General features: G+C 44.1%; 1 protein-coding gene across 3 annotated transcripts in view; it reads left to right on the top strand.

Annotated features, from left to right (window-relative positions):
- Positions 1–21,751, top strand: part of LOC118367137 (myosin light chain kinase, smooth muscle-like) — a 95,246-nt gene that overhangs the window by 1,631 nt on the left and 71,864 nt on the right. For all 3 annotated transcript variants that reach the window (XM_035750214.2, XM_035750215.2, XM_035750213.2), the window contains exons 2-3: positions 18,871–19,006; positions 20,924–21,080. In XM_035750214.2, coding sequence (XP_035606107.1) covers positions 20,928–21,080 — 153 coding nt within the window. In that variant the 5' untranslated portion in view covers positions 18,871–19,006; positions 20,924–20,927. The remainder of the gene's footprint in view (positions 1–18,870; positions 19,007–20,923; positions 21,081–21,751) is intronic.

The following is a 21,751-nucleotide window of genomic DNA, read 5'->3' as shown; positions in this document are numbered from 1 at the left end:
CCATGGGTGCCAGCTCACCTGTGACTGTGCAGAGCTGCACAGTTGTGGCCTCAAACTGAGCCCAACCTGTTACAGTTTCCAGTCTCACCATTGTTACTGTGGATCCAGTGTCCACCAGGGCAGAGCAGAGCACCCCCTCCACAGTGACTGGGATGTGACAAAAGTCCCCAACACAGGTCCGGCCTGCCCATCCGCTTGCAGTTGTCTGCTTCTGGGGGAAGTGGAGCCCCGCTCCCCCGTCTGTGCTGTTGGGCTCCCCATGGTGGGGGTTGGGAAAGAGAGACAGGGGTCTGCACGGCACCGTCTATGCGGACCCCAAGACGTTTCCCTGGGCTCTGGGGGACATTGGGCAATTCCTGCGCAAATGCCTGGCTGGCCACTCCCCCAGTAGACCATGGGGCCAGGGTTTGTGTTGTGTGCTGTCTGGAGCGATACAGCACAAATGAGCAGTCATTTCAGTCACTCATGCAGGCTTTTCCAGCTCTGGGCTACTCTGCACCACAGCCCGCAAAGTGGGTGTATCTCCAAACGCCCCCACTGAAGACCCAGCCCACACAATCTCCCTCTCCAAAGCCAACTCCAAGGCTTTCTGTAATGACTCTGAATGAGCCAGCTGGGTCTGTGTGTGCAGCTCCGTAGCAGAGAGCGCCTGTATGAACTGGTCGTGTGCCAGCTTGCTCTGCACGAAGGGGGGTGGCATGTGAGCGTATGTCCGCAAGTGAGGCTCTCATAGTCCTTAGCTACCACCCGTAGAGGCTCCCCTGTCTGCTTGCATCTATTACTCCGTTTGGAGCGCAATAGCCCTCAGTGTTTGAACTAAAGCCCAAAATCACGTCTCTCCTCCGGCCGGGACAAGCAACAACAAACAGGACAGAGCATGGTTTGTGCAAGCAGGCTTTGTGCCCTGATGCCCTCACGACCACCTCAGCCAAGTCCTTCGATGTCTGTGGGTTCGTAGTGTCAACCCTGCAGCGCACACACACTTACATACACCAACTGGTTGATGGACTGCTGAATGTTTTTTTTCTTCTCTTGCTTTTTGTTCTTTTCCATATTATATCTATCTCTGAAAAGCTACCGAGAAAGGGGTTCAAATAGCCCATATTCATATTTGTAGCCTTAGAAATAAGGTTAATGAAATCATTAACCTATGACTATCAGTTAACATTTAATATATTAGCCATTTCTGAGCTTCACTTAGATAATTCCTTTGATGTTACAGCAGTAGCAATACAAGGATATAACATCTACAGAAGAGACGGAATGCCTATGGGGGAGGTGCTGCTGTATATATTCAGTGCCATATCCCTGTAATGTTAAGTGATCTCATGGCAAGTGTTATTGAGGTGTTGTGGTTACAGGTTCACCTGGCTCATCTAAAACCTATTATTTTAGGGTGTTGCTGTAGGCCACCAAATGCTAACAGTCAGTATCTAAACTGAACAAAAATCTAAATGCAACATGCAACAATCAGTCAATTGAAATAAATGCATTAGGCCATAATCTATGGATTTCACATGACTAGGCAGGGGCCCAGCCAATCAGAATGAGTTTTACCCCACAAAAGGGCTTCATTACAGACAGAAATACTCCTCAGCACTCCCCCCGCCATCTCCCGATAATCCCGCAGGTGAAGAAGCCGGATGTGGAGGTCCTAGATTGGCGTGGTTACATGTGGCTTGCAGTTGTCAGGCCGGTTGGATGAACTGCCAAATTCTCTAAAACAACGTTTGAGGCTGCTTACGGTAGAGAAATTAACACTCAATTATGTGGCAACAATTCTGTTGGACATTCCTGCAGTAAGCATGCCAATTGCACACTGCCTCAGAACTTGAGACATCTGTGGCATTGTTGTCTGACAAAGCTGCACATTTTAGAGTGGCCTTTTATTGTCCCCAGCACAAGGTGCACCGGTGTAATGATCATGCTGTTTAATCAGTTTCATGATATTTTATGCCTGTCAGGTGGATGGAGTTTCTTGACGAAGGAGAAATGCTCACTGACCGGGTTGTAAACAAATTTGTACACAAAATTTGAGAGGAATAAGTTGTGTGTGTGTGTGTGTATAGAGCATTTCTGGGATATTTTATTTCAGCTCATGAAACATGGGACTAACAATTTACATGTGGTGTTTATTTTTGTTCAGTATAAATAATGTTTGTGAAACGCTTGATAGTGTGTGATGAAGGCAGAGAGGTCTATTCTCTGGGTGACCTGAACATTGACTGATTAGCAACTAGCTGTCCTCTCAAGAGGAAGCTTCTGTGACTAATGCCTGTGATATGACCCAGGTTATCACTCAGTCAACTGCAGTGTATACCAATAGTGTTGGATCTGTGACAACCACTTGTATTGATCATATCTTCACTAATGCTCCAAAGCAATATCAGTTCCCATTGGCTGTAGAGACCATAACATTATCCAGATGCAGCTCTGGAAGTACTTGTAAAATGATTCATGCCATTGTTGACAAGCATGTTAAGAAATTAGTGGCGAGAACTGTTAGAGCCCTTTGAATTGAAGAATCGTATGACTCAAAGTAGAGGTCGACCGATTTCAAGTTTTCATAACATTTTTGGATGCCAATGACGAGGAAATTCCACGAGGAAACTGCGTGGCAGGCTTGACCACCTGTTACGCATGTCCAGCAAGGAGTCAAGTTAAGTTGCTAGCTAGCATTAAACTTATCTTATAAAAAACAATCAATCTTAACATAATCACTAGTTAACATGGTTGACGATATTACTAGGTTAACTAGCTTGTCTTGCTTTGCATATAATTAATGCTGTGCCTCTTAATTTATCATCGAATCACAGCCTACTAAGCAAACCCAGAGCATATCAGACTGCTCTTTCTCTACCACATCTCCGGTTCCTACCGCAAGCTCTGAACCTTTACACCGGATCATCGCAACTAGCTAGCTGCAATCCGAGTGGCTACTCCTGGCTAACGTCTCTGTCCCCAAAACAAGCTACAGTTAGCCTTGAGCTAAGCCCACCTCCCGACTAGCCGAAGAGGCCCAACAATACCTCTTTTGCCAATTGGCCTGGACCCTTTACTGCCGACACGGAGCGCCGCCGATCCATCACGACTGGTCCGCCGACATAATCGTCCGAGGTGGTTTCAACAGGCTTTTTCGTTGCGACATCGCCAAAGATCCATCTGCTGGCCAAGGCCCGCGAGCTTTCTGAAACGCTGTGTCTCCAGCTCACCCAGCGTACTAGAGCTCCTGTAGCATACGCCTGGGCTACAATTACCCGGGCCCACGACCGGTCTGTCGATGTCACCGCAAGAAGAGGAATAAACAGACTCACCCCATCGCGACGTCCCCCAAAGGTTAGCTCTCTGGCCCTCGCTATCTCCCTGCTTGCTAATTCGGCCTGCTAACGGCTAGCTTGTCTAGCCCGGGCCTCGAACTGTTAGCTTGTTAGCACAGGCCTGCTAACCATCTGACTCACCGCATCCCAAACACTCTGAACCCATTTACTTTCTATCTCTCTTTGATTTTTATTTTGTTTATACCTTCCGGAAACCTGCCTCACCCACTGTGATACGGAATCGCTATCACTTTTAATTTTTATTTTATTTTTATGACACACTCAAGAACCTCCAGACGCTAACCAGCTAACTAGCTACAAGCTATTTAGTCATTGTTAGTTTAAAAAAAAAACCTGGATAACACTCGCCAGCCCAGCTTCCCTGCCCATCCACCGCTGCCCCCTGGACACTGATCTCTTGGCTACATAGCTGACGCACGCTGGACTGTCCATTAATCACGGTACCCCATTCTGCTTGTTTGTTTATCTGTCGGCCCAGTTGCCTAGTCAACGCCATTTTACCTGCTGTTTGTTGTGCTAGCTGATTAGCCTCGCCTACTGTTTTTAGCTAGCTTTCCCAATTCAACACCTGTGATTACTGTATGCCTCGCTGTATGTCTCTCCCAAATGTCAATATGCCTTGTATACTGTTGTTCAGGTTAGTTATCATTGTTTTAGTTCACAATGGAGCCCCTAGATCCACTCTGCATACCCCTGTTACCTCCTTTGTCCCACCCCCACACATGCGGTGACCTCACCCATTACAACCAGCATGTCCAGAGATACAACCTCTCTCATCATCACCCAGTGCCTGGGCTTACCTCCGCTGTACCCGCACCCCACCATACCCCTGTCTGCGCATTATGCCCTGAATATATTCTACCATGCCCAGAAACCTGCTCCTCTTATCCTCTGCCCCCAACGCTCTAGGCGACCAGTTTTGATAGCCTTTAGCCGCACCCTCATACTACTCCTTCTCTGTTCCGCGGGTGATGTGGAGGTAAACCCAGGCCCTGCATGTCCCCAGGTACCCTCATTTGTTGACTTCTGTGATCGAAAAAGTCTTGGTTTTATGCATGTCAACATCAGAAGCCTCCTCCCTAAGTTTGTTTTACTCACTGCTTTAGCACACTCTGCTAACCCTGATGTCCTTGCCGTGTCTGAATCCTGGCTCAGGAAGGCCACCAAAAATTCAGAGATTTCCATACCCAACTATAACATCTTCCGTCAAGATAGAACTGCCAAAGGGGGCGGAGTCGCAGTCTACTGCAGAGATAGCCTGCAAAGTAATGTCATACTTTCCAGGTCCATACCCAAACAGTTCAAACTACTAATTTTGAAAATTACTCTCTCCAGAAATAAGTCTCTCACTGTTGCCGCCTGCTACCGACCCCCGTCAGCTCCCAGCTGTGCCCTGGACACCATTTGTGAATTGATCGCCCCCATCTAGCTTCAGAGTTTGTTCTGTTAGGTGACCTAAACTGGGATATGCTTAACACCCCGGCAGTCCTACAATCTAAGCTAGATGCCCTCAATCTCACTCAAATCATCAAGGAACCCACCAGGTACAACCCTAACTCTGTAAACAAGGGCACCCTCATAGACGTCATCCTGACCAACTGGCCCTCCAAATATACCTCCGCTGTCTTCAACCAGGATCTCAGCGATCACTGCCTCATCGCCTGTATCCGCCACGGAGCCGCAGTCAAACGACCACCCCTCATCACTGTCAAACGCTCCCTAAAACACTTCTGTGAGCAGGCCTTTCTAATCGACCTGGCCCGTGTATCCTGGAAGGACATTGACCTCATCCCGTCAGTTGAGGATGCCTGGTCATTCTTTAAAAGTAACTTCCTCACCATTTTAGATAAGCATGCTGCGTTCAAAAATGCAGAACCAAGAACAGATACAGCCCTTGGTTCACTCCAGACCTGACTGCCCTCGACCAGCACAAAAACATCCTGTGGCGGACTGCAATAGCATCGAATAGCCCCCGTGATATGCAACTGTTCAGGGAAGTCAGGAACCAATACACGCAGTCAGTCAGGAAAGCTAAGGCCAGCTTCTTCAGGCAGAAGTTTGCATCCTGTAGCTCCAACTCCAAAAAGTTCTGGGACACTGTGAAGTCCATGGAGAACAAGAGCACCTCCTCCCAGCTGCCCACTGCACTGAGGCTAGGAAACACGGTCTCCACCGATAAATCCATGATTATCGAAAACTTCAATAAGCACTTCTCAACGGCTGGCCATGCCTTCCGCCTGGCTACTCCAACCTCGGCCAACAGCTCCGCCCCCCGTAGTTCCTCACCCAAGCCTCTCCAGGTTCTCCTTTACCCAAATCCAGATAGCAGATGTTCTGAAAGAGCTGCAAAACCTGGACCCGTACAAATCAGCTGGGCTTGACAATCTGGACCCGCTATTTCTGAAACTATCTGCCGCCATTGTCGCAACCCCTATTACCAGCCTGTTCAACCTCTCTTTCATATCGTCTGAGATCCCCAAGGATTGAAAGCTGCCGCAGTCATCCCCCTCTTCAAAGGGGGAGACACCCTGGACCCAAACTGCTATAGACCTATATCCATCCTGCCCTGCCTATCTAAGGTCTTCGAAAGCCAAGTCAACAAACAGGTCACTGACCATCTCGAATCCCACCGTACCTTCTCCGCTGTGCAATCTGGTTTCCGAGCCGGTCACGGGTGCACCTCAGCCACACTCAAGGTACTAAATTATATCATAACCGCCATCGATAAAAGACAGTACTGTGCAGCCGTCTTCATCGACCTCGCCAAGGCTTTCGACTCTGTCAATCACCAAATTCTTATCGGCAGACTCAACAGCCTCGGTTTTTCGGATGACTGCCTTGCCTGGTTCACCAATTACTTTGCAGACAGAGTTCAGTGTCAAATCAGAGGGCATGCTGTCCGGTCCTCTGGCAGTCTCTATGGGGGTGCCACAGGGTTCAATTCTCGGGCCGACTCTTTTCTCTGTATATATCAATGATGTTGCTCTTGCTGCGGGTGATTCCCTGATCCACCTCTACGCAAACGACACCATTCTATATACTTTCGGCCCGTCATTGGACACTGTGCTATCAAACCTCAAACGAGCTTCAATGCCATACAGCACTCCTTCCGTGGCCTCCAACTGCTCTTAAACGCTAGTAAAACCAAATGCATGCTTTTCAACCGTTCGCTGCCTGCACCCGCACGCTTGACTAGCATCACCACCCTGGATGGTTCCAACCTTGAATATGTGGACATCTATAAGTACCTAGGTGTCTGGCTAGACTGCAAACTCTCCTTCCAGACTCACATCAAACATCTCCAATCAAAAATCAAATCCAGAGTCTGCTTTCTATTCCGCAACAAAGCCTCCTTCACTCACACTGCCAAGCTTACCCTAGTAAAACTGACTATCCTACCGATCCTCGACTTCGGCGATGTCATCTACAAAATGGCTTCCAACACTCTACTCAGCAAACTGGATGCAGTCTATCACAGTGCCATCCGTTTTGTCACTAAAGCACCTTATACCACCCACCACTGCGACTTGTATGCTCTAGTCGGCTGGCCCTCACTACATATTCGTCGCCAGACCCACTGGCTCAGGTCATCTACAAGTCCATGCTAGGTAAAGCTCCGCCTTATCTCAGTTCACTGGTCACGATGGCAACACCCATCCGTAGCACGCGCTCCAGCAGGTGTATCTCACTGATCATCCCTAAAGCCAACACCTCATTTGGCCGCCTTTCGTTCCAGTACTCTGCTGCCTGTGACTGGAACGAATTGCAAAAATCGCTGAAGTTGGAGACTTTTATCTCCCTCACCAACTTCAAACATCAGCTATCCGAGCAGCTAACCGATCGCTGCAGCTGTACATAGTCTATAGGTAAATAGCTCACCCTTTTTCACCTACCTCATTCCCATACTGTTTTTATACTGTTTTTATTTATTTACTTTTCTGCTCTTTTGCACACCAATATCTCTACCTGTACATGCCCATCTGATCATTTATCACTCCAGTGTTAATCTGCAAAATTGTATTATTCGCCTACCTCCTCATGCCTTTTGCACACATTGTATATAGACTGCCCATTTTTTTCTACTGTGTTATTGACTTGCTAATTGTTTACTCCATGTGTAACTCTGTGTTGTCTGTTCACACTGCTATGCTTTATCTTGGCCAGGTCGCAGTTGCAAATGAGAACTTGTTCTCAACTAGCCTACCTGGTTAAATAAAGGTGAAATAAAAAAATAAAAATAAAAATAAAAAAGGGGTGATGTTTTAACAAATCCCATTCGCGAAAAAAAGCTCAATCGTTCCACGAATGTATCTAACCATAAACATCAATACCTTTCTTAAAATCAATACACAAAGTATATATTTTTAAACGTGCATATTTACACTGCTCAAAAAAATAAAGGGAACACGTAAACAACACAATGTAACTCCAAGTCAATCACACTTCTGTGAAATCAAACTGTCCACTTAGGAAGCAACACTGATTGACAATAAAATTCACATGCTGTTGTGCAAATGGAATAGACAACAGGTGGAAATTATAGGCAATTATCAAGACACCCCCAATAAAGGAGTGGTTCTGCAGGTGGTAACCACAGACCACTTCTCAATTCCTATGCTTCCTGGCTGATGTTTTGGTCACTTTTGAATGCTGGCGGTGCTTTCACTCTAGTGGTAGCATGAGACGGAGTCTACAACCCACACAAGTGGCTCAGGTAGTGCAGCTCATCCAGGATGGCACATCAATGCGAGCTGTGGCAAGAAGGTTTGCTGTGTCTGTCAGCGTAGTGTCCAGAGCATGGAGCGCTACCAGGAGACAGGCCAGTACATCAGGAGATGTGGAGGAGGCCGTAGGAGGGCCACAACCCAGCAGCAGGACCTCTGCCTTTTGAAAGGAGGAGCAGGAGGAGCACTGCCAGAGCCCTGCAAAATGACCTCCAGCAGGCCACAAATGTGCATGTGTCTGCTCAAACGGTCAGAAACAGACTCCGTGAGGGTGGTATGAGGGCCCGACGTCCACAGGTGGGGGTTGTGCTTACAGCCCGACACCGTGCAGGACGTTTTGCATTTGCCAGAGAACACCAAGATTGGCAAATTCGCCACTGGCGCCCTGTGCTCTTCACAGATGAAAGCAGGTTCACACTGAGCACGTGACAGACGTGAGAGTCTGGAGACGCCGTGGAGAATGTTCTGCTGCCTGCAACATCCTCCAGCATGACCGGTTTGGCGGTGGGTCAGTCATGGTGTGGGATGGCATTTCTTTGGGGGGCCACACAGCCCACCATGTGCTCGCCAGAGGTAGCCTGACTGCCATTAGGTACCGAGATGAGCTCCTCAGACCCCTTGTGGGACCATATGCTGGTGCCGTTGGCTCTGGGTTCCTCCTAATGCAAGACGATGCTAGACCTCATGTGGCTGGAGTCTGTCAGCAGTTCCTGCAAGAGGAAGGCATTGATGCTATGGACTGGCCCGCCCGTTTCCCAGACCTGAATCCAATTGAGCACATCTGGGACATCATGTCTCGCTCCATCCACCAACGCCACGTTGCACCACAGACTGTCCAGGAGTTGGCGGATGCTTTAGTCCAGGTCTGGGAGGAGATCCCTCAGGAGACCATCCGCCACCTCATCAGGAGCATGCCCAGGCGTTGTAGGGAGGTCATACAGGCACGTGGATGCCACACACACTACTGAGCCTCATTTTGACTTGTTTTAAGGACATTATATCAAAGTTGGATCAGCCTGTAGTGTGGTTTTCCACTTTAATTTAGAGTGTCACTCCAAATCCAGACCTCCATGGGTTGATACATTTGATTTCCATTGATATTTTTTGTGTGATTTGTCAGCACATTCAACTATGTAAAGAAAAAAATATTTAAGAATATTTCAGTCATTCAGATCTAGGATGTGTTATTTTAGTGTTCCCTTTATTTTTTTTTAACAGTGTAGTTAAAGGAAATTCATGTTAGCAGGCAATATTAACTAGGGAAATAGTCACTTCTCTTGCATTCATTACACGCAGAGTCAGGGTATATGCAACAGTTTGGGCCGCCTGGCTCGTTGCAAACTAATTTTACATAATTATGACTTAACATTGATGCTTGTGCAATGTAACAGCAATATTTAGACTTAGGGTTGCCACCCATTCGATAAAATTATAGTTTCCGGATTTGACCATATTAATGACCTAAGGCTCTTATTTCTGTGTATTATATTATAATTAAGTCTATGATTTGATATTTGATAGAGCAGTCTGACTGAGCAGTGATAGGCAGGAGCAGGCTCGTAAGCATTCTTTCAAAAGTATTGCCAGCAGCTCTTAGCAATGCATGAATCACAGCGCTGTTTGACTTCAAGCCTATCATCTCCTGAGATTAGGCTGGCAATACTATAGTGCCTATTAGAATATCCAATAGTCAAAGGTATATGAAATACAAATGGGATAGAGAGAAATAGTTGACGCAGTGGGTCAGAAGTTTACATACACTCAATTAGTATTTGGTAGCATTGCCTTTAAATAGTTTAACTTGGTTGAAATGTTTCGGGTAGCCTTCCACAAGCTTCCCACAATAAATTGGGGTGAATTTTGGCCCATTCCTCCTGACAGAGTCTGGTTTGTAGGCCTCCTTGCTCGCACACGCTTTTTTCAGTTCTGCCCACACATTTTCTATAGGATTGAGGTCAGGGCTTTGTGATGGCCACTCCAATACCTTGACTTTGTTGTCCTTAAGCCATTTTGCCACAATTTTGAATGTATGCTTGGGGTCATTGTCCATTTCAAAGATGCATTTGTGACCAAGCTTTAGCTTCCTGACTGATGTCTTGAGATGTTGCTTCAATATATCCACATAATTGTCCTCCCTCATGATGCCATCTATTTTGTGAAGTGCACCAGTCCCTCCTGCAGCAAAGCACCCCCACAGCATGATGCTGCCACCCCTGTACTTCACTGTTGGGATGGTGTTCTTTGGGTTGCAAGCCTCCCCCTTTTTCATCCAAACATAACAATGGTCATTATGGCCAAACAGTTATTTTGTTACATCAGACCAGAGGACATTTCTCCAATAAGTATGATCTTTGTCCCCATGTGCAGTTGCAAAACGTAATCTGGCTTTTTATGGCGGTTTTGGAGCAGTGGCATCTTCCTTGCTGAGCTGTTGTTCTGGGATTGATTTGCACTTTTCGCCCCAAAGTATGTTCATCTCTAGGAGACAGAACGCGTCTCCTTCCTGAGCAGTAGGGCGGCTAAAGGAGTGTGTGCATCCACAGGTGTGAAAGGAAGCTAAAGTAATTCCACTGCTTAGAAATAGTAAAGCAGCCTTTGCTGGCTCGAAAAGCAGCCCAATCCGTTTGCTGCTTATTAAACTGATAGAGATAATTGTGTTTGACCAAATACAACTTGTTCTCTGAAAAATAACATTAACTACTGACTTACAGCATGCATATACAGAAGGGCACTCAACTTGTACTGCACTGACTCAGGTGACAGATGATTGGTTAAAATAAATGGATAACATTATAGTTGGAGCTGTATTGTGCGGATTTCAGTGCAGCCTTTTATGTTATTGATCATAGATTGTTATTGAAGACACTCAGTTGATATGGCTGTACATCACCTGCTATCAAATGGTTGGAGAGTTATTTATCCAATAGAACCCAGAGTGTTCTTTAATGGAAGCTTCTCTAACATCAGATGTGTACAGTGCGTTGTCCCTCAGGGCTGTTACTCTTCTTTATTTTTACAAATAATTTGCCACTGGTATTACACAAAGCTAGAATGACTATGTATGCAAATCATCACACACACTACATGTCAACACTCAAAGCCAGTGAGATCACTGAAATTCTAAATGAGGAGTTAGTCAGTATTGGAATGAATTAATATATTGGTCTTAAATAAATCTAAAACTAAAAGCATTGTATTTGGTTCAAAACATTCTCTTGACCTCAACTGGAGTTGTGTATGAAGGGTGTGACCATTTTGAAGTTGAAGTCCTAGGTATAACATTGGATGGTCAATTATCATGGATCAAGTCATATTGACAAAGATGTGAAAATGGGGAGGGGTATGTCTGTTTTATAAAAAGATATGTTTTTGACACACAAATCAACTGTACTAGTTGTTCAGTCTCTGGTCCTGTCTTGTAATATGGTCAAGTGCAGCAAAGAAATACCTTAGCAAAGCTGCAGCTGGCTCAAAACAAAGCAGCACGTCTCTCCCTTTACTGCACATAGAGCTAACATCAACTACATGAATGACAAGTCTTTCCTAGTTGAGGGTTGACGAGATTAACTGCTTCTCCTAGTTTTTATGAGACGTGAACTATAGCCATTTTAAACCTGAGGTGCCTTTTTGAGTAACAAATTAAACTAAAAACACTGCAGTAGATCAACAGAAAATCATGTAGTGTACTTTATTTAGCCTTTTGGGTTAGGTGAATGTTCCCGTAAAACTGCTTACTTCCTCCAGGACTGCCTCGTAGAAGGAATGCCATGCGGCGCATAGACGCAAGATATTGAACTTCACTGTGTTCTATATAAGTTAGTGCCAACTAATGAAGCGATCAACGTTTTTTTTTCTGTGATGGAATGAACATGATCTCAACCCCTTTTTCAATTGAACAAACCAAAATAAATATAACTTTGCAAGACCGAGTCCGTGACTTTGTTGTATGCAGAGCCAGAGCGCAACGGAGTAGAATTGTATTATCAGGGTAACGTTAGCCCGTGAGCAGTCTTTCAATCACCCGCAAGTGAATGCGTTTTTCAGATCTGTTCAGAATGGAGCGCAGAGCCGCACATGACCGAATGTGTTGATATTCTTTGCTATTTGGCGAGTTATTAGCCCAGTTATAGATACGTATAGGTAGACATTGGAGGAGTAACTGCTTCCTACAAAAGCACAAAACGTGTAGGCGACATTTCAAGGTTTATACATTGTACATACATAATACATTGTATTTTGTAAAGTGGTTTCTTGCCTCATACAATCAAATTTACAGTCAACTATGGTGTTGAATACCAAGTAAAAAAATATAAATTTGTCAAGCCCTTCATAATGTAAAAAACGTTTTCAAAAGTTTAATGCAATGTAGACCTGTATTGAACTACATGCATACATACATACATACATACATACATACATACATACATACATACATACATACATACATACATACATACATACATACATACATACATACATACATACATACATACATACATACATACATACAGTGGGGCAAAAAAGTATTTAGTCAGCCACCAATTGTGCAAGTTCTCCCACTTAAAAAGATGAGGCCTGTCATTTTAATCATAGGTACACTTCAACTAGGACAGACAATGAGGGAAAAAAATACCGAAAATCACATTTGTAGGATTTTTTAAATGAATTGATTTGCAAATTATGGTGGAAAATATGTATTTGGTCAATAACAAAAGTTTATCTCAATACTTTGTCATTGCCAACAAAGGGTATATAACAGAGGTCAAATGTTTTATGTAAGTCTTCAAGGTTTTCACACTGCTGGTATTTTGGCCCATTCCTCCATGCAGATCTCCTCTAGAGCAGTGATGTTTTGGGGCTGTTGCTCGGCAACACGGACTTTCAACTCCCTCCAAATATTTTCTATGGGGATGAGATCTGGAGACTGGCTAGGCCGCTCCAGGACCTTGAAATGCTTCTTACGAAGCCACTCCTTCGTTTACCTGGGTGGTGTGTTTGGGATCATTGTCATGCTGAAAGACCCAGCCACTTTTCATCTTCAATGCCCTTGCTGATGGAAGGTTTTCACTCAATCTCACGATACATGGCCCCATTCATTCTTTCCTTTACACGGATCAGTCGTCCTGGTCCCTTTTAAGAAAATCAGCCCCAAAGCATGATGTTTCTACCCCCATGCTTCACAGTAGGTATGGTGTTCTGTGGATGCAACTCAGCATTCTTTGTCCTTCAAACATGACTAGTTGAGTTTTTACCAAAAAGTTATATTTTGGTTTCATCTGACCATATGACATTCTCTCAATCTTCTTCTGGATCATCCAAATGCTCTCTAGCAAACTTCAGACGGGCCTGGACATGTACTGGCTTAAGCAGGGTGACACGTCTGGCACTGCATGATTTGAGTCCCTGGCGGCGTAGTGTGTTACTGATGGTAGGCTTTGTTACTTTGGTCCCAGCTCTCTGCAGGTCATTCACTAGGTCCCCCCCCCGTGTGGTTCTGGGATTTTTGCTCACCGTTCTTGTGATCATTTTGACCCCACGGGGTGAGATCTTGCGTGGAACCCCAGATCGAGGGAGATTATCAGTGGTCTTGTATGTCTTCCATTTCCTAATAATTGCTACCACAGTTGATTTCTTCAAACCAAGCTGCTTACCTATTGCAGATTCAGTCTTCCCAGCCTGGTGCAGGTCTACAATTTTGTTTCTGGTGTCCTTTGTCAGCTCTTTGGTCTTGGCCATAGTGGAGTTTGAAGTGTGACTGTTTGAGGTTGTGGACAGGTGTCTTTTATACTGATAACAAGTTCAAACAGGTGCCATTATTACAGGTAACGAGTGGAGGACAGAGGAGCCTCTTAAAGAAGTTGTTACAGGTCTGTGTGAGACAAATCTTGCTTGTTTGTAAGTGACCAAATACTTTTTTTCCCACCACAATTTGCAAATTCATAAAAAAATCCTACAATGTGATTTTCTGGATTTTTTTCTTTCTTATTTTTCTGTCATAGTTGAAGTGTACCCATGATGAAAATTACAGGCCTCATCTTTTTAAGTGGGATAACTTGCACAATTGGTGGCTGACTAAATACTGTTTTGTGTGTGTGTGTGTACATGTACATGAAAATCTTATGGGATTTAATCCACTGGTTGTGTTGGTAGGCCTACATTATGATCAAATAGCCTATTGGCTGTCTAAAACTGTAAGGGTACAGCCTCAGTGTTCAATGTAAACGCTTGCCGAAGGTTGCACAGAATTCTCACAATGTTGAAGTTTCTGCTCACAACACCTAAAGACGCGTTCATGTGCTTGATCCATAATCAGTTGGACATGAGCAGTGCCGTAAATAATGAAATGCAGGTGGTTGAACGGTCAATCCAGTTAATAACACTGCAATAGTAATCCTCTCTCACGAGCTGTGCTCTGGCAGTTGGCTACTTTGGCACCCAGAATCTAAAGACGGCCTTGAATAGGAGCAGAAGTCTAAAGTCAGCCCTTTCCCGTGTCCAGATACTGACTACAAGGGGACAATGCAGCTGGCTAGTGTTGCAGCAGCAGCTCATGTAATGTAGCTAGAGAAGGACGCTCTTGACCTGTTCGTCTGATGTTCTGTGGTGGAATATGTCACAACTAGGGTTGCAAACCTCCGGTACGTTCGCAGGTTTTCCAGAAATCCCAGTTGGAAGATTCCAGATATCAGGAGGGAGTAAGCAAGAAATCCGCTTTCGTCCAATTTTAGAAAGTTACTGGAATTTTGCAAACCTAGTAATAACTTAATTATTATAGTTTGGGCCCTGGTCAAAGGTAGTGCACTACATAGGGAATAGGGTGCCATTTGGGACTTACAGTGTGTTGAGGGTTACAGGGTTGTTACTAGCCTTGTCACTCCTGTCAGTGACTCAGAGCTTCCTGCTGTTTTGCCAAACAGTAGCATTGTCTCTGTATACCACAGACCATTTATCTATCACTTGTCTTCCCAGCTGTCACGTTTACCAAAAGCCCCAACAAGTGGGATTTCTACTGTTGATAAGATTAGACGGTGTGTACACACATCATCCAGTTTCACCCAATCCTTCTCCTTTCCTTGTGGCCTTTTGTACACTTAACAAAAAATATAAACGCAACATGTAAAGTGTTGATGCACACACTTTGGATAAAAGCGTCTGCTAAATGGCATATATATATATATATATTTCATGGCCTGAAATAAGTTTCCAGAAATGTTCCATATGCACAAAAAGCTTATTTCTCTCAAATGTTGTTTGTCCCTGTTACTAAGCATTTCTCCTTTGCCTTGATAATCCTTCCACCGGACAGGTGTGGCATATCAAGATGCTGATTAAACAGCATGATCATTACACAAGTGTACCTTGTGCTGGTGACAAAAGGCCACTCAATGTGCAGTTGTCACACAACACAATGCCACAGATGTCTCAAGTTTTGAGGGAGTGTGCAATTGGCATGCTGACTGAAGGAATGTCCACCAGAGCTGTTGCCAGGGAATTTAATGTTAATATCTCTACCATTAGCCGCCTCAATGTCGTTTTAGGGAATTTACATTTAACATTACATTTAAGTCATTTAGCAGAATTTGGCAGTAAGTCCTCCCGGTCTCACAACCGCAGAGCAAATGTATGGCATCGTGTGGGCGAGCGGTTTGCTGGGGCTAATGGTGGTCACACCAGATACTGACAGGTTTTCTGATCCACGCCCCTACCTTTTTTTTTTTTTAAGGTGTCTGTGACCAACCGATTCATATCTGTATTCCCAGTCATGTGAAATCCATAGATCAGGGCTTAATGAATGTATTTCAATTGACTGATTTCCTTATAGACTGTAACTCAGTAAAATCTTTTAAAATGTTGCATTTATATATTTTTTCAGTATATTTGACTGCAGGCCCCTGTTCATATCATCCTGGTGAGTCATGGGCTGTGTCAATAGTCCACTTATGGTAGTTGTTGAGGACAGTGTATATTTCGAGCAGAAATGTCCCATTCCCGACACACACTTACGTGTTGCTTCTGATATTGTTACATTTCCTCTATGGTTCTGACCTTGAGTTCCGCCATGTTCTGTTGCGCAGTTGAATGTTCAATATGATAAGCACTTTGCCGCGTGGGCTGACATTAAACACTGTGCAACACATAAAGTGATCCCCAGACGATCTTGACTAATTTAAAATAATATCTCTTTAACTGCTAGTTGGTTTCATTCACGGGTCCCAAAACATTTGATTTACTGGTTATTTGACTGAGGTACAGTAACGTTTAGACAGCTATTTGTTGATAGTGGCCAAAACAGTAACTTTTTAACTGTGGGATTCCAGGTGTTTTATCAGTCCACAGTTGTCTGAAACGGCACCCTCCTATTTCTTTATAAACTGAGTGTACAAAACATTAGGAACACCTGCTCTTTCCATGACGTAGACTGACCAGGTGAATCCAGGTGAAAGCTATGATTCCTTATTAATGTCACTTGTTAAATCCATTTCAATCAGTGTAGATGAAGGGGAGGAGACGGGTTAAAGAAGGATTTTTAACCATTGAAACATTGAGACATGGACTGTGTATGTGTGCCATTAAGAGGATGTATAGGCAAGACAAAATATTGAAGAACCTTTTGAACAGGGAATGGTGGTAGGTGCCAGGCGCACCGGTTTGTGTCAGTAAGTGCATTTTGAGGTTGGTTCGGTTTCGTTTAGATTATTGAAAAATAATCACTGTTTACGGTTTCAATATTTTTTAACATGAATTCTGTAACGACACAGAATAAAACAATTCATAAATGTACTATGATGGTACTGACTGTCCATTACTGCTTATCACTTAATAACCATTTATTTACATCACTTTACTTGAATAAAATATTTGTTTTATAGGGTGACTTTTGTTATTTCATTACTTTAGAAAAATACTTCATTATTTTGTTTCTCATCTCTATAGACCTGCTGTCTATGCTGTCTGACAATCACTTTCGGTAGTTCTTGAAAGTAAAAAAGGAATCACTTAGATCATGTATTTTCAGGTAGAGATACCTCATGAAGGTACTGCTCTCCATCCCTCTTGATCGCGCATATTCTGTCTCTTCTCTCCCTCGCCGTGTCTGCCCCCACACAGACCGGACAAGTAGGCGTGCAATGGATTATGGTCATTGTAGTTAATTATCATGTTTTCTGCGCTAAACTATTAGGCTATTGGCCTGTTGGAAACTACAAATCCCTTACTATATCGCACAGTTCGGGCTTGATCTTATTTATCTCTAGAGAAACTGTGTATTCAACTCACAGAAGAAGAAAAAATGCACAAAATTAAATTCAAATAACTGAACCGATGTCTATCTATTAGTTGTTTTTAAAAACCGAAAAAGAACCCACATTTCAGTTAATCACTGAGCACTACACCCTAATGGCCTTCGGCGAAGGTGAATGACCCCATGGCCATGTAAACGTCTGAGGTGTTTGCTTATTGCTAACACCGGTGCAAAAGAGAGCCCCAAACCCAAACGGATCTCTCCCAGCCAGGTGTTCCAGATATGCATCTCAGTGACTTAACCCTTACATGTTAGGGTCATTGCTATTGGGGAACTGTGGATAGAACCAATATTCCTGTGGGTTAGCACCATAGCAGCGGCACCTTTTTTTGTGGTGTTTCTTCTGTCAGCTATCGCAAGTATTTTTCATTTGCCTTGCTAAACTATATATTCCATGTTTTATTGATATTGGCTTCGAAAAGGGTACGAACCTTAACATCGACCATGTCGAATGTGAGTTATGATTCATGTTTGTTTCAGGGCCATGCAAAATATGATTGGTCAAACAGACTGTGAAGCTCTGAATATACACTCTGCAATGTGTCAACTGATAAAGCACCAACATCTCTATCTTGTTGTTCTAAGAAAGGATTAGTGAAACTCAGGCCTGGCTGTGGCTTTGCTGATAGTAACCCATTGTTGTTTTTTAATATTTGGGAAAGCAACATGGCATCCTGGTAAGAGATTACAGTGTATGTCCCAAATGCCCCCATAGTCCATATATAGTGCACTACTTTTGACCAGAGCCAATAGGGTGCTGGTCAAAAGTAGTGCACTATGTAGGGTGCCATCTGGGATGTAGGCAGAATAATAATGCATTATTTACACACTTGGCACACACTGGTTGAATCAACGTTGTTTCCACGTCATTTCAATGATATTACGTTGAACCAACATGGAATCGACATTGAATTGTCTGTGCCCAACCTTTTTGTCAAAGTGTGTGTGTGCATGGAATATTTTGATGGTTTATACAGCAAATGGACGCTTTCACGCTTGTGGTTATTATTGGCCTTGCACATCCTGTCTAATTTAAGTGTTTTCTCAGACGGAGACCATTTTGTGTTAACGCCGTGGATGCTGGGAAGTCGACACATGCAACGCCACTGTTTACATTTTGAAGTCCTCACCGAGCACATGTTTAGATTCCACCTGAGGTTGTGTTCTCCAATTTTTGTCCACATCAGTTCTTCCTCCTTTCCCTTTTGATTTGGAGCTGAACAGAAGCACCATGTGTTCCCTGATAGACTTGTTTTAATATGATGTTGTGTTAGTTGAACGAAGACGGGCTATAAAGTAACATCGTATGGACCCTAAAGAACCCCAATGGACATCGGCCTTCTTTTGGCTCCATTGTTTTTAAATTCAATCAATCAATAAACTAATCAACCAATCAGTCTCTTAGTCCATGTAAAGATGTGCGGCTCTGTTCGTCCTAACAGCTCTACTGTACCTTAATGTGTTCCTACCTAATACACTCATTTTTCTCCATGCTGAAAAAAAAAAGAGTTGGGACGCACACAAACCCAGCCCCGGGACAGCCAACTAGCAAGCATCAGGCTTCCTGAACACTAAACGGAAGCAGGCCTTGACCCACCACTGCCCCTCTGACTGCGAAGCCAGCCCAACACGAGAATACCACAGTGAGTCGGCGGCTTCTCTCTTGATTGTTTCCCTTCTCTCTTTCTGTTGCGCAAGCTTTCTTAATTGTTTGAATGTTTTATTAACTGTTTCATAGTGTTGACATGAAGGTGAGAATGCAACACGGCGTATGGTGACGTCACCACGACGTCGGCTAACGTGCAGGGCAAATATCATGCAGTATCGTCGTATGGGTCACTGCTGAGCAAAGATTCTATTTGAGTTCTTACGTTGCCGACATGGTATCACAACATGATCTGATCAACTGTGAGACTTGAATTACTTCCAGATACAGGTGAATAGGCTATGATGCATTAGTAAATGTTGGCCGGTAGACTGCATTCACTTTGGGGCCCGCCATGCTTCTTTTTTTGTTAGTCACATTACATATTAAATGAGCTAGCAGTTGTGCTCTGAGCTCAAGTTAAATCCTTCATCTTCGTCCTTAATGGGTGTGAGGCTTTTGTTTCGGGGCAGAGCATGTCAATCTCATAGCCGACCCGTTCTGAATGTGTCATACTATTACTGGTCTCTGTGAGGTAATAACCCAATGGCTCCCTATTGTCTACAGTGCACTATATTTGACCAGGGCCCCAACCAAAATCACACTGCAGAGCCCCTCAGTGACCCTGAACTGACACCTGTCTCGCAACACCCCGAAAGAGTAAGAGGGCTTGACGACACGCCGCATCAATTAAGCAGCGGTTTTGACATTATTAATCCCATGTGATGTTGGGTGGCATTGTGTAGAGGTGGGGATATGAATTGTATTAAAATAAAGGCTAAACTCAAATGTGTTGTTTTTGACACTTTACAGCCACTGCTGTTAAAACCGCAGGAGCTTTTTTTTCTCTCTCTCCATTTTCACAAAGGAACATTTAGTCATGAATTCTCAAATCCTTTCGCTTTTTCTACCCTTTGCTCCTCTCGCGTTCCTTCTCAAGGGGCTCCAGCTGCGGCTCCGGCTGCAGCTTCATATGGCTTGCAGTCTGCAAGTCTGAGGGCCCTGTGTTTATACCAGAATCAGACATCAAACCTCTCAAAACAGCCATAATTAAATCACTTCTACTCGTCCCTCCTTGGTGGTCCCAACTCCTCTATTGAGAGAGTGCTGATTATAACACATCCCACAGACGGGATACACAGTGACCAATGGCATATTTCCGACTGACCGTATGTTTGTATGTACAGTATGTGGGTGTTATGCTTATTTAGTTATTCTAATGTATTAGATTAGATGAGATTCACAGGGATGAGTGTTGGCCACCTAGAGCGAGAGAGCGCACGTACTGTGATCCAGTGAACTTTGAGTAGTCAAATATTGTGGTTGTCGACGACGGGGAGCATTTTTTTTTGTTACTTATTTTGCTTTGTCGCTTGTTTGACTGTTGATTTTATGGCGGAGGCTGAAAAGGTGTCTGAGAATACCGCTTCTGTGAACGCCTCAAGTCTGTGCTGCGAAATAAACATGGGAGGTATTTCCCCCAAAATGTCAGGAAAGGGAAGTTGCAGTTATTTTCTAATATTTCCTTAACTACTTCCACAGCTAAGTTACGGCTTGCCAAAGCTAAGCGAGGGCGTCTAAGAATAACAAGCTCAAAACTGCTAAAGTAATGACTGTGAACCAATGGATGACTCTTTTTTTGTTTGTTTTGTATCTATCGTTATTAGGGTTGATACGGATTTGGCAAGAAACTAGTTGGTTGATGGTGTATATAGAGACAGGAATCACTTCAAATATAATTAGTATGTGAATGCCAACAGCCTGTTGCTGCGCCCCAAATGGGACATTATTACAGTCTTCTATGGGCCCTGGTCCACTGCACTACATAGGGAATAGGGTGCCATTTGGGATGCATCCTATAAAAATGAAGTGCATTATTAAAACAATTGACAAAAAGTAATTATATCCTGTACAGAAATATGGGGGATGTGCAGCTTGTGACAACAACGCGGATCTCCAAGACCAGCCTGACACAAGGCCGAGGTTCCCCAAGTCAGGATCCTCCAGCCTTCACTCTCCCACCCCGCAATGCCCGGGTCAGTCTGGGAGGGACAGCGCGGCTGGATGGGAAGGTATGGATCTCTCGCTCTCTACTTCCCCCTCTCAAAATCCCCTTCTATCCTCCTGACGTTGTACTGGTTATATCTGTTTCTTTTCACCCTGCCCCAGCATGTGTTCTGCATGTTGCATAATTTTCATTGTGTTAGGAGTGGAGAGGTGCTGATGCGGACTTGTTGCTCTTGGGTCAAGGCCTGATGTTGAGTCCCACCTCCTGTTAGCAGACAGAGGCTGTGCCAAGACTCCTTACTGTGCTGTTCACTGAGCACTCCTTGAGCATCACCTGGGTTTAGGGGTTGATTTGGGATTGGGCATCAGTCTCCGGTTATCAGCTGACTCGATGTGGCCATGGAAGAGCAAGCAGGCTTTGTACCAAAAAAATGCTTTTCCCAACATGTAACTGAGGTTGACAGACGGTACTGTCAGGTCATTACATTTACATAATATTTTAGTCATTTAGACACTCTTGATTTATCCCAATGGTCCTTTTTGGAGAAGACCTGCTTGAATTTCCCATTTCCAAATTTTCCATCTGATTCTTGCATGGTTCGTTGTTATCCTATCAAAGGAAGAAATCTCTGCCCCAAAGTGTTTTAAAGTTTCCAAACCGATAAGTCGTAGGCTATACTTTTAAACAGGCACTTTAAAAAATTGGGTGGAAGTTCCGTAGGTAGATTAAAGGTCT

The sequence above is a fragment of the Oncorhynchus keta genome, chromosome 34 (genome assembly GCF_023373465.1).
Source record: "Oncorhynchus keta strain PuntledgeMale-10-30-2019 chromosome 34, Oket_V2, whole genome shotgun sequence".
NCBI classification, from domain to species: domain Eukaryota; kingdom Metazoa; phylum Chordata; class Actinopteri; order Salmoniformes; family Salmonidae; genus Oncorhynchus; species Oncorhynchus keta.
This window is presented reverse-complemented; position numbering and strand designations above follow the sequence as displayed.